This window comes from Osmerus mordax, chromosome 7, assembly GCF_038355195.1.
Source record: "Osmerus mordax isolate fOsmMor3 chromosome 7, fOsmMor3.pri, whole genome shotgun sequence".
Lineage (NCBI taxonomy): Eukaryota > Metazoa > Chordata > Actinopteri > Osmeriformes > Osmeridae > Osmerus > Osmerus mordax.
This window is the reverse complement of record NC_090056.1, coordinates 7,206,007-7,219,553: the sequence shown is the minus strand read 5'-3', so window position 1 is coordinate 7,219,553 and position 13,547 is coordinate 7,206,007. Positions and strand designations below refer to the sequence as shown.

Here is a 13,547-nt window from a genome sequence, read left to right as displayed (position 1 = left end):
TCTCAGAAGTGTAAGGGCTTTTTCAGTGCGGGGCAAAGTAAGCCTGGCTATCTCGCCATCCACAAACACAAGGAGAGTTATTGACCCAAATTACTGTATTGACTGTCTTTATGGTCATGCTATCAGGACCTGTTTTATGGCACGTATTGTTTCATGGAATCAGCCAGGAACTTTCAAACGCAGCACTGTTATTTGGCTATTGGTCATTAATCATCAATTTCCCCTGGGGGATGAATACAATATCTATCCATTTATCTGTATCTATCTATTTCTGGAATGCACTTCAAGAGAGTGATAGAGGATCAATGTCATGCTCTATATTGCTTGTAGAAAAGCAGGGGAGTCTGTGTTTAGTGCTGACTGGACTGGAACATGTCTTGAGTGCCGTAATGGCAGTACACATGGGTTTATATATGTGTGTTTGTAAGTGTCTGGATTTTAATGTGTGTTTGGGGTCAGGGTATGAATGTGGCATCTGTGTATATGTTTTTGATACATACACTGTGTGTGTGTGTGTGGGCCTGTGTGTGTGTGTACTATCAGTTTAGCTAGCAGCAGCATGCTGCCAGTGTTTGGCTCAGCGTTAGCCCCTGTTTGCTCTCCAACCTGGTGTCTGCTAGGCTTGTTTGCTCACGGTTACTTTGTCCCCTCTTTCGACTCAACTGGGACTGCAAACAGCTGCCTGGATGCGAACACACTGCCCGCTCGTTCACACGTACACAGGCATGCAGACACACACACACACACACACACAAGCAGGCAGGCACACACAGACACACACACGAACAGGCAGGCAGGCAGGCACACACACACACACACACACAGACACACACACGAACAGGCAGGCAGGCAGGCAGGCAGGCACACACACACACACACACACACACACACACACACATACACAAGCAGGCAGGCACACACAGACACACACACAAACAGGCAGGCACACATACACACACAAGCAGGCAGGCACACGCGCACACGCACACACACACACAAACATACACAGGCAGACACTTGCATGTTGTTACCTTCCTGTAGTCTGATTTATCACAGCTAACTACTGTATACACTATACCCTTGCTCCCTGTAAATGCTCCATGCTATCCATACAGAATATTCTGTCAACATCATATCATAGCCTGTTCAGTAGATCAGTAGAAGGAACACATCTTGAAGCTATTTTGCACTAACTGAATGGTTGAGACTGCAGAGTTTTAGACTCGTCCTTGTTACGGAGGGCAGTGATATATTTCCTTGGTTTGGTTGTAAATACATCCAAGTAGGTGGCAGAGCATGGTGGTAATTGGAGTTTCTATGCATTGTTATTATTTTAATGTATGAATGTAATAAATTTTTGAACAATGTTGAAGAATAGGACAGGCTGCTGGGTAATATAGTCCTAAATCAATTACTGGCATGGGTAAGTAGTCCCAAATCAAATATATCTCAGGTAATATAGTCCTATATCAAACACTGCTCTGGATAATGTAGTCCTATATCAATCACTACTACTGTATTATGTAGTCCTATAGGAAAAGGCATGCTGCTATTACTCACGGCTGCTGAACACGGACATGTCCAGACTTGTTGCCAGACAGTGGTTTAGGAATGTCTCGACCCTAGACACAGAGAGCTTCCTCACTGTTTAAGTACCACTTGTGTACCACAGTTTGTAATTGGACGCATGATTGTTGTCCTCGTGTCTGTAATCTGACAACCCCTTGTTCTCAATCAAGTGTGTTGATATACGTGCATGGGAATGGACAGAAGACATTGACAGAAAACGTGACTGAAATATTGTGTGATTTTTCAGTTATAATGGTGTAAATGAGAGGTCTAATGAGAGCTCAGTGTGGTGCATGGGCCAGGCCCCACCTCCACACCACCCTGCTCATGGCTGGGCAGATCAAACACTGATGTAAGGACACAGTGCCCCAGGACTGTTGGAGGAAACATCCAACTTTCACACGTTTCCTCCGCATCTCGCTTTGGACAACCTCCAACAGCATCGGCCTTCTGTGTGTGTGTGTGTGTGTGTGTGTGTGTGAGGTTCAAAATAGGACCAAAAGGCACAGTTAACATCATTCTAATTCTATTTGTCTTCAACCATGATACACTCGCAGTGTGTTTGGACTTGTTGGCAGGTGTCCCACGAGCAGCAGCGACATTGTCTCAGTGTGAGACCTGTTGGCTCAGCCCAGACCTCTCCTCTCCTGGAGAGGAATGTTGTCTTGTTCTGAGCCTGAGCTTGTGTGCCAGTCGGCATTAGGATGGCTGTGCCATGTGCCGTGTGTATATGTGTGTGTGAGTGAGTGAAGGGATTTGATACGCCACTGTGTGTGACGAGGCTCTTCCTCTTCGGAGCCGACACACACAAAGGGACATTGTGACCCAGAAAGCCACAGGCTTCAGGAGGAGGGTCCTTCTCTGGGTCCACTCTTCTCTGGCCACAATCGACGAAGCTAATGCAACCCTTAACATCCTCAGGGTGTGTGTGTGTGTGTGTTGGCTTGTTTGCGTGTAAATGTCAGTGTACTTTGTGACAGCTGTGGAACTTTTGAAGGATGACACTCATTTGGACCATGTTGGAAAGACTGGGAATTTTCCATCTTAGATATCTTCCAGTAGTATGAATAGGCTGTTTTGATGCTTTGATTACATTTCTCACAGCGTGTTCTGTTCTATGTTGGTCTTATCAGTGTTATCATGTAAACTTTATGCATACCGAATCATGTCAATGTCAGACAGGTAATACTTCAGGTAATACATTCAAGACACCAACACGTCAACACTGCATTCAGTGTATACAGCCTGTCATCAATCTATTGTCAGTCTTTGCTGAAATGTTGCAGTAAAAAGCACCATCCCATCTGGTGTCCATCCTGAGGTGGTGCATCTGTCCTACTTGTGTTCTGTGCCAGCAGACTGTGTCCTTGAGTGACCTCTGAGGAGAAGATAGACCCTCTATCTGTCTCTGCATCCAAATCACCTCTTATGGCACTGTCGGTCCACAGACACATAAACACACACACACACACGCTTAGACATGCACACACACACACACACTCAGAGCTTCTGCCATACACACACATACACGCTAAGACATGCACACATACACACACAGACATGCTTAGACACCCACACACGGACTCAGAGCTTCAGACTGACACACCCATACATGCTTACTAATACACACACACACACACACACACACACACACACACACACACAAGCTCAGAGCCTCAGACTCACAGACACAAACATGCTAGGACACCCACACAGACACCCTCAGACAGACCCACACATTTACGCTTAGACACACAAACCCGCTCAGATATGCCTCGACACACATGGACACACACTGTGGAAATCAGGTTTGAATGTAACTGTGGGAAGATAGTGCTGGGATTAAGATAAGAGTCTGAAAGCAGATATGCAAACAAGCTTGTTCTCCATTCTCTCACGATTGGAAGCGATTCATTAACTATTCGCTTTTTACTTTTGGCCATCCCTCTCCCCCCACACCCGCCTTCCTCCATTTCTTTAGGGTCTTCCCTCCCTGTAGACCAGCCTGATGACCCAGAACGCTGTGTGGAGGCTTTACAGGCCCACCATATTTGTTTGTTTCTGTCTAGACATCCTCCCTCTCGGAATCTCATATTGCATCTGTACAGACTCTCGTCTCTCTCCTGTCTGACTTCCAGAAGGCGCGCCGGACTGTGCCACCCACGGCTGCCATGGCAACTGCTCTGTGACGCATGACGGACCCAAGTGCTACTGCAGCTCCGGCTACGAGGTCGCCGCGGACGGCAGGGCATGCCAAGGTGAGGGGTGCTAGGCTAGGCTAGGCTTAAAGTTACACGTTTCACCACAAAGTTCAAAGTTCAGTATCTAAATACACCATGCTCCCAAACATTTAAAGAGATTAGGTGGTTATGTAATACTTATAAACCCGAAACTTAATCTAATGGTCACATCATTCTAGTGGAGATGGACAGATTAGCTTCCACGTTAGCTCATTTACTAATTGACCAGGCAGCTAACTAACCAGGCAGATACCTGGCTTTGTACGCGTCCTCGGATGAGAGGGCATGAGTCAGGTGACGCCAGCAGATCCACAGTTGAATGACAGTGTGTGTGTACTGCATGTTGTCATCTCCACAGACTTCAACGAGTGCAGCGTGTACGGGACGTGCAGCCAGTCGTGCGCCAACACTGAGGGCTCGCACAGGTGCAGCTGTGTGGAGGGCTACCTGCTGCAGCCGGACAACCGCTCCTGCAAGGCCAAGAATGGTAGGGGAGCCCTCTGAGAGGCAGGCAGACACACAGACAAGCAGGCAGGCAGACATTGAGGGAGGCAGGCAGACACACAGACAAGCAGGCAGGCAGACATTGAGGGAGGCAGGCAGGCATAAACACCCTCCAACATACAGGAAGCTGTACATCGAGGTATTCACGCAGACAGAAGTGCAAGCTCGATTTTTGAGACATACACACACGCACACGCACAAACATGCACACACCACTTTTTCCCAATAACACTCTTGCATGTATAGCATGAGTGTTAGACCTGAGCTAGACCCTAGGTCAAATCCCTCATGCTGTCCTTCCCCATATCTCCGTCCGTATCTGAAAGCTTGTCATGCTGTATTCCATTGGTCTAATCAGATTTGCATGGTGTGACACTTTCTCTCATGCTGTAACAATTGAATTAAAAAGGGCCGGGGGGGGGGGGAGGGGGGTTCAGGTGTGGATGTGTGACCCATCTCCCTGTAATGCTGTCTCACTCTCGTCTCTCCAAATGCACCCTTCCCTCCCTCCCTCCCTCCCCCCCCTCCCTCCGTCTGTCCCCCAGTCCCAGTGGGCCGCCTCCCCATGCTCCTGATCGTCAACCTCCACGACATCCGCTGCACCTCCCTGTCGGGCGCCCCCTCCCGGCTGCCCGCCATCGAGACCAAGCAGACCATGGCCATGGACTTCGTCTACGCCGAGGAGATGGTGTGCTGGGTCACCCTGGGCGACACACCCGCCGCCACCCAGCTCAAGTGCGCCAGCATCCCCGACCTGAAGACGGTGACGGACGTGCGGACCATCAACATCTCCCTCAGCCTGCACCGTGGGTGTTGAGTTTTGTTTGTTCCATTAGGCAGCTGCCATGTTTGTTTGTGTGGCCTGTATTATTCCCCTCGTTTTACGGTGGATAAACGTTCCCCATCATGTCACATTAAGATTCAGCTGTTGTTCCGGCGGGTGGGCGGGGGGGGGGGGGGGGGGGTTGTAATGTGAACGAAGGCGTGACGCAACCTCAGTGTCCCGCAGCAGAAAGCTGCTGGGCGCAGCAGAAATGAAGACGTCCACGAGCTGCTGTGCCCAGCAGAAATCCTCTAAAGGTAACTGTTAAAGAACAAGGGTGCCCCTGACAGCCCTCTAAATCATCCTATGCGAGGGGAGGGGAGGGAGGGGGGGGCGGCGGTTTGTCGCGCTGACGTTCCATAATATGATACCGATAAAAGTTTATGCCCGCAGTCTTGTAGCTGGCAAGATGTGTTGACACGCACACGGCACCGGGCCTGATATACCCACCACAGCGTGCAGTGCAGAACAGTGTATTCACTGTGTGTTTACAAGTGTTACTTTATTTATTTACTATTTTCACCGACCACACTTCCCTTGTAAACGGCTTGGACCAGATCCAACCGCCTTCCCCATATAGATGGACTCACTTATCATTACTAGGATTGGATGATGGCCGTTTGTGATGGATTCTTTTCCCAGGATGCTTTTCTGTAAATCCTCCCACCGTGTTCTGGGCTAGGATGTGCTACTGCCCCACCCTGATAAATGATGACATGGGACATTTCTGGCCTGCAGTACTAATGTCCTCATAGCCACAGGCTCTGCAGTAACTGATACCTTCATTTCTCTTGGGAAATCCTGGCATTCCCCTTTACTCAGCCCACCCCCTCTCTACTGGCTCTACTCCTCTCTCTCTCTCTCTCTCTCTCTCTCTCTCTCTCTCTCTCTCTCTCTCTCTCTCTCTCTCTCTCTCTCTCTCTCTCTCTCTCTCTCTCTCTCTCTCTCATATTCGATGTACACGTGATATACAGCTGGATGTACCGTCTGACAATGTTTGTTTTTGTCTGTCTGGCTGATACTCTGAGAAGAGTGATCAGGAACATAGACAAAACAACAGGCGTGTGTGTGTGCCTGATTTTTTATCCTAGAAGGTGAATCTGTGTGCCTGTCAGTATCTGGACATATGATATATATATATATTTTTTTAAAGGATCAATATCATTTGTCCCCTGGTGTATGTTCAAGATGTGAGTATTAGTCACAGAAAATCCAGACATGAAGAAAACAAGCTCTGATTTGGGTGTCGGCTTAGAATGTGACAGTTCATGACCTACCTCGTACATGCCTCAACTCATGTCATCATCTCATCGAATGAGTCTGATATAATCAGCTTTGCTGGAACCCAGAGGGTAGTGCAAACAGTCAATGTAAAGGTATTGTTTGCCAATGTATGGCTGTCAGTATTGTCTGACTTTCGCAATTCGGCCCTGTTAGTCTTCCCAACTCAGCTTTGAAAAGCAGCCTTCCATGAGGTGAACCAGTAACGCAAGGTGGAGAGAAAAGAGCTGAGGAAAAGAGGTGCTGGGAGGGAGGGAGGGAGGAGGAAGGAGGGAGGAGGGAGGAGGGAGGAGGGAGGAGGGAGGAGGGAGGGAGGGAGGAGGGAGGGAGGAGGGAGGATAGAGGGAGGGAGGATAGAGGGAGGGATGGAGGATAGAGGGAGGGATGGAGAATAGAGGGAGGGAGGGAGGATAGAGGGAAGGAGGGAGGATAGAGGGAGGGAGGATAGAGGGAGGGATGGAGGATAGAGGGAGGGAGGATAGAGGGAAGGAGGGAGGATAGAGGGAGGGAGGATAGGGAGTCTGTTGGCTGAGTGGTGAGGGAATCGGGCTAGTAATCCGAAGGTTGCCAGTTCGATTCCCGGTCATGCCGACTGACGTTGTGTCCTTGGGCAAGGCACTTCACCCTACTTGCCTCGGGGGAATGTCCCTGTACTTACTGTAAGTCGCTCTGGATAAGAGCGTCTGCTAAATGACTAAATGTAAATGTAATGTAATGGATAGAGGGAGGGATGGAGGATAGAGGGAGGGATGGAGGATAGAGGGAAGGAGGGAGGATAGAGGGAAGGAGGGAGGATAGAGGGAAGGAGGGAGGATAGAGGAAGGGAGGAAGAGACATGGAACAGAATAGAAATGCTGGAACAACAGCTGAGGGAGTCTGTGTTGAGGTGAGCATGGTGTGTGCGTGTGCATGTGTGCAGTTCCCTGCTGCAGTGGTAATGCAGATGGTATTTACATTTATTTGCCAGTGAATGTCAGCGACACGATCACATAATTCCTCGCTCCGGTACAGTTCTGTCAGGCTACTCTGCAGTCATCACACACACCCCCCCACCCCCACCCCCGCACCCCCACCCCCCCACACACACACACACACCTTACCCTGCCCCTTTGACCCACATACTACCTGCTCTCTTGAGTGCCAGCACTCTGATTTCTGTACTCTACACATTGTAACCTTGTAACCTACTAATTTATGTATTCGTGGCATTAAGGCAGACTCAGAAGAGAAGCTGGAATGACAGGGGAGTTTATGGGTCTAAAGGGTCTGAGATCGTGACCTCGCACAGATGGTCTGAACCCTATTAGAAAGAGAGAACCGTCACACTGATGTAGGTCCACAGATTTTTCATATGGGTCAAGGGTGAGACTTTGTATGAAGGCTCCCGCTACAGATCAACTAGGTAATGATCAACAAATGTAACTATTGAGTCGGTAGTTTGTATTTACACACTCACCGTTACACACACCCTTCCTTGTTTTAGCCACATTAGCAGGGCACACTCCTGCCCGTTGCTATGTATAGATCTAGGGAAGGACCCTGGTTTCACACAGTGGTTTTTTTAGTGATTTATGTGTGTATAAATGTGTGCTTGGGTGTATATATATGTGTGAGTGCACACGTTCTGAGTATATGAGTGCTCCAGATGTGGTTTGTCAGGGTCCTGATGGTCTGGACCGCAACGCACAAGCGCGCACACGCACAGCACAGCACATTGGGATCGTCCCTGAGCAGCAGGGTTTCTAAACCTCTGAATCTTCATGGTGTGTTTCCTGCTTGCTGGCCTGTCAACTTACCCAGGGCTGTCAGTTGGCCACCTTCTCATGCCTTCCCCTGTGGAAGGCCATACCACAGTCCAGAAACCTGGAATAGTCGACGATAAGACTCTCGAGAGACAGAGGTCGTAAGGGTCTTTTAGTGTATGTGAACCTAAGTGTGAAGGCTATGCATGTGCACAGGCCATAACTGACCAGTACACATACAAAGATACAATTCAGCCATTGACCGCAGGGGATGGAGGCTGATGGAACACAGGTCCTTGGGTGCCACTTAGTCTCGGGCTGAACTGCGCCACTGTCAAAGGAGCTAGAGAAAGGTGCCTGTGTTGAGGGAATAGGTGTCACCTGTTTGTAGGGGAATGAGGCCTGTCCGTGGGTGAGTGTGAGTTTGAGTGTGATACGTGTGTGTATTTGTGCGTTTATTTATAACCCTCAGTGTTTGTGTGTGTGTATTGGCCATCAAGACTGTTTCTTCCTGGCAGCCTAAGGTGGGTGTTGAGGGCAGGAAGTGCCAAAGGTCCTGGAAGGGGGGGACATAAGGGGCGGAGCTTATTTAGCATTTCCCAGCAAGCTTGCTTTCCATTTACGAGAAAACGAAAATGAGTTCAAAGAGAAGACGAGGAGTTTTTATTTTTCTATCTGAGTCAATGGATTGTGCAACACACTTTCTCTCGCTCTCTCTCACTCTCTCTCTCTCTCTCTCTCTCCCTTTCTCTGTTTCCCACCTTCATGTGCACACACACACACAAACACACACAATTTCTCCACTCCTTTTTGTTCTCCGTCTGACAAGCAGCTGGGAAAGTTTAGTGGTGGGCTATGGATTAAAAATGATACCAATGGGAGTATCACTACCACTTCTGAACCCAGCTACACACACACACACACAAACAAACGTCCACCTCGCTCCTTTCTCAGAAACCAGACCGAGGAGTTGTGTAGGCCTAGTGGAACAGTCAGCAGAGAAGGGTCGGTTCTCCTCTCCTTCTCATGTGTTCTCTACCCTCCTCCGGGGCAAATTTTTACGAGATCCTATATTTACGGTTACCTCCCTCAGAACATGAGGAGCAATATGCCAAAACCACAGGGTGTTAGTCAATGATTGATTTCCACTTGGAGTGGCACCAAAAAGCGTCATGTTTGGGATATAAAGCTTTCTGGACCGGTAGGAGCTGTTAGAGTGGTGCAACTGGGTATTAATTACTCACCTCTGTTGTTTCAGTGTCCCAGTGTTTCTCCCTGTACCACAATTGCTGCATGCAAACAAACACACCCTGGTGTTCTTTCACAAGCACACAAACACTTTCACACACACGCCCACATGCCCACTCGCACACACATAGCCACACACCTCAGGACTCCTTGTGTTTCAGCAACAAAGCACTGGTTCCATCTGGAGACCAGAGGATACATCAGACCCAGATGTATCTGTCTCCCTCTCTCTCTGTCTGCTTGTCCACCTCTCTGTTTCTGCTGCTCTCTCTCTCTCTCTCTCTCTCTCTCTCTCTCTCTCTCTCTCTCTCTCTCTCTCTCTCTCTCTCTCTCTCTCTCTCTCTCTCTCTCTCTCTCTCTCTCTGTGTATGTGTCTACGTGTCCCTCTTTTTTGTCCCTCTCCTTCCTCTGTCTCTCTCTCCCTCCCTTTCTCTGTGTATGAGTGGCAGAGTTAACGGTACTTCAGCTGTGTGTGTGTGTGTGTGGGGGGGGGACTCCAGCAGTCACGCTAGCAGGAGGAGCATAGTTTCCCAATCTCAGAACAACCTGGAAATTGAACTGGAACTGTGGCTGTGAATCAGCCTTTAAGTGTGCATGGATGCACGCTTGAGTGTGTGTGAGTGAGATGCAGTGTGTTCTGAGCCACAGTTTGCGAGAAGCATGATGGCAGCTGTTTCAACACAAGGCAGCATGGGAGTTGGTGCCCCCCCCCCTCCCTTCCCGCCTCCTACCACCCTCCCACAGCTGGGCCCTCCTGTCACCCTTCCCCAGCCCTGTCCCAGACCTCCCACCCGCACCACGAGCCCCCCACCCCCCCCTCTCCGCTCTCAGATATAGACAGCCATTGTTGGAGCGCAGGGCGGAAGTCAGAGGGGGAAGGAGGGGAGGATGGGAGAGAAAGAGAGAGAGGCTTTGGCAGTGTCCAATATTAACACCATTAGCATGTCAAAGGCCAGAACGCCGGTGCTCGGTCACACTGTTCTCCGTTTTTCACTATGAGGATTGTGTTGTGGTTGCAGTAAGCCTCCCTCGTAACGAAGCCCCTAGATTTGTTCAAACTCAGTTGAGTGACCTCAATAATAACCTAAGAGTTTCAGACGCTGTGAAAATGAGACCTCATCTTGAAATGGGAGATTTTTTGTCATTAAATGTTTCAGACAAGGTTTCAGAATTCCCGACACGAGTTGAAAGGGTTCATGTTGCTGCAGCATTTCTGATTGAGGATTCACCTCAGAGACAGCCATCGCTCACTCCCCCACTCCTCCATCCCTCCATCCTTCAACCTTCCATCGCTCCATCCGTCTCCCTCTCTCTCCTTAATCAAACCTGTGTGAAGCCAGTGATGGACAACTCCCCCTAGAATGGTCATACTGTAACAGCACTGACAGGAACTCATCAATTACACTGCCCTTGTTCTTTCACTCTCTGTTCTTCCTTTCTTTCTTTCTCTCTTTCTTTCTCACTTTCATACTCACCCTCTCCTTCTTCCTCTGTCTATCTCAATATGCCTTTCTTCTCTCACTTTCTCTTACATACACACACACACACACACACTATCACACACTCACTGTCTCCCCCCCTCTCTCCCTTGTCGGCAGATGTGGAGCAGATGGCTATCGACTGGCTCACCGGAAACTTCTACTTTGTGGATGACGTGGACGACCGGTTGTTTGTGTGCAACAAGGACGGGCAGACGTGCGTGACCCTGCTGGACCAGGAGCTCTACAGCCCCAAAGGCATCGCCCTGGACCCCACCATGGGGTGAGCACCGGGTCACACAAAGTAACGAGCGGAGAGTCGAGCCCGCTCTTAGGTTTCCGAGAAGGCTATGTAGTGTTCCTAGGAGCAGAGTAGAGAGGACGGATGCGAGTGAGGAGGTGATTGACCCGGAGCTCTCGTGACATTTCCTTTTTGAGACCAAACCGATTGGTTGACACGCGCGCACGCACACCGCCCGCGCGCTTCCCCACGATTTAAACGATGACACACCGACACCCCGTGTACCGTTCCCTTTTTCCAAAGGGTCACTTCTCAATTTGTCCGAAAACGTGCCCGCGGTGACAAACGTGTTCATCGTTTCGCACCTCTCAGCACAACCCAATCATTTCCACCAGACCCAATCAGCTTCTTTCACTTCCCCCCGTCCGTCAAATCACTCACCTCTCCCCTTTATTCTATCTCTCTGTCGTCTGCGACACGCTCCCTCTGTCTCCTTCTCCCGTCCCAGGAAGGTGTTTTTCACCGACTACGGACACGCTCCCAAGGTGGAGCGCTGTGACATGGACGGCCAGAACCGCACCAAGCTGGTCGACACCAAGATCGTGTTCCCCCACGGTGTCACCCTGGACCTGGTCAACAAGCTGGTCTACTGGGCCGATGCCTACCTGGACTACATCGAGGTGGTGGACTACGAGGGCAAGAACAGACACACCATCATCCAGGGCTTAATGGTGAGGAGGGCTCTGTCAGAGCGGGCTTCATAGTGCACTGGAGCTTGGGCACTCGCATGCTTATCTTGAAGGAAGAGAGGGAAATGTGCTCCAAGTCTTTGCTTGTCTCTCGCCCTACCAGAACCAATATCTTAGTGTTCCCCCTTTCTGAAGCACCGGAACCACTCACCAGCTCCACTCAGTGTCAAACTCCTAGCTGAATGATGTGTTCCCTTACTAATAACACTCTATATAGTCAATACTGTCCTTCTGTGTGTTTCAACAGCCAGCTCAACTCCCCCGCGGGAGTGTTTCAAACCCCCCATTTATAGCCTTGATTGATATCATTAAACAGTTTGATGTTTCTGGCTTGTCCCCTTTTAAAACATATTAAGCTAGCTGCCTATAGCGCAATAATGATCTTAATTCAATCAAGCACACAAAGTGTGTGTGTGTGTTTGTACTGGCTGAGGGGATGATGAACAAACCCACGGCTGTTTGTCGCTGACAGTCCAAGGAGCTTTGTTAAAGCGACCGGTGCCTTGTAAAACAAAACCCAGTTAAGCTGGGAGATGATGAAGCTAGCCAAAACGCTTTCAGTCCTCTCCCTCTCTTTTTCTATATCTCTCTCTATTTCTCTTTCTCTCTGTCTATTTCTCTCCCCCTCTCTCTCTCTCTCTCTCTCTCTCTCTCTCTCTCTCTCTCTCTCCCTCGCTCTGTCTATTTCTCTTTCTCTCTTTATATTTCTCTCTGTCTCTCTCTCTCTCTCTCTCCCCCCCTCTCTCTGTCTATTTTTCTCTCTCTTTCTCTTTCTCTCTTTCTCTCTGTCTCTCCCTCTCTCTCTCTCTCTCTCTCTCTCTCTCTATTTCTCCCTCCCTCTCTCTCTCTCTTTATATTTCTCTCTTTGTCTCTCCCCTTCTCTCTTCCTCTTTCTTTCTCTCTCTATCTCACATACACACACACTCTTTGTCTCTCACCCTCCCTTTTTCTCCTGCTGGCCAATCATGTTAAGTTTGATAATGTAGTGATGATTTAGATGATGGGGACAATTTGGTTTGATGATGATGAATGTTCGAGGGGAAGCTTGTCGTCCAGAGAGAGCGAGCGAGAGAGAGAGACTACATGATGAGCTTTTAATCATTCTTGCTAACAGAAACACAACTTAGTAGCAGCTAATATAAAATGCATGGAGTGCTCCACTCATATTAAAATGAAAGCATACATGTAAATGTATTATTGTACAGTTAATTTCAAGCGCCTGTCTGACACAGCAGCTGTGACTTAATAAAGACAATCCAACTGTCATACCACCTGCAACTGTTATTATATGGTTAAAATGTTGTTTAAATAGGTTTGATCTTTCTTTGACAGATTGAGCACCTGTACGGTCTGACTGTGTTCGAGAACTACCTGTACTCCACCAACTCTGACGAGGGGAACCTCAACATCAAGACCAGCGTGGTCCGGGTCAACCGCTTCAACAGCTCCGACTTCCACGTGTTGACACGCCTGGATAGGGGCGGTGCCCTGCACGTGTACCACCAGAGATGCCAGCCCTCAGGTACCCACCTGACACACCCACCAGGAGAGCCCTCTAGCACAGCCGGAACACAGGATTAGCACCATTCACCACTGTATGAATTGCAGTTCATTCTTGGTGCATCCTGGTTTTGGGACAGGGACTATGTCCCTGTTGATGGGGTGTTATGCT

The 13,547-nt window shown here is 49.1% G+C and overlaps 1 protein-coding gene across 1 annotated transcript in view; it reads left to right on the top strand.

Moving 5' to 3' along the window:
- lrp1ab (low density lipoprotein receptor-related protein 1Ab) overlaps positions 1 to 13,547 on the top strand; it is an 82,303-nt gene that overhangs the window by 23,470 nt on the left and 45,286 nt on the right. The window contains exons 4-9 of the mRNA XM_067239669.1: positions 3,708 to 3,827; positions 4,168 to 4,296; positions 4,859 to 5,119; positions 11,006 to 11,168; positions 11,635 to 11,857; positions 13,208 to 13,397. Of these exons, the coding sequence (XP_067095770.1) occupies positions 3,708 to 3,827; positions 4,168 to 4,296; positions 4,859 to 5,119; positions 11,006 to 11,168; positions 11,635 to 11,857; positions 13,208 to 13,397 (1,086 nt within the window). The remainder of the gene's footprint in view (positions 1 to 3,707; positions 3,828 to 4,167; positions 4,297 to 4,858; positions 5,120 to 11,005; positions 11,169 to 11,634; positions 11,858 to 13,207; positions 13,398 to 13,547) is intronic.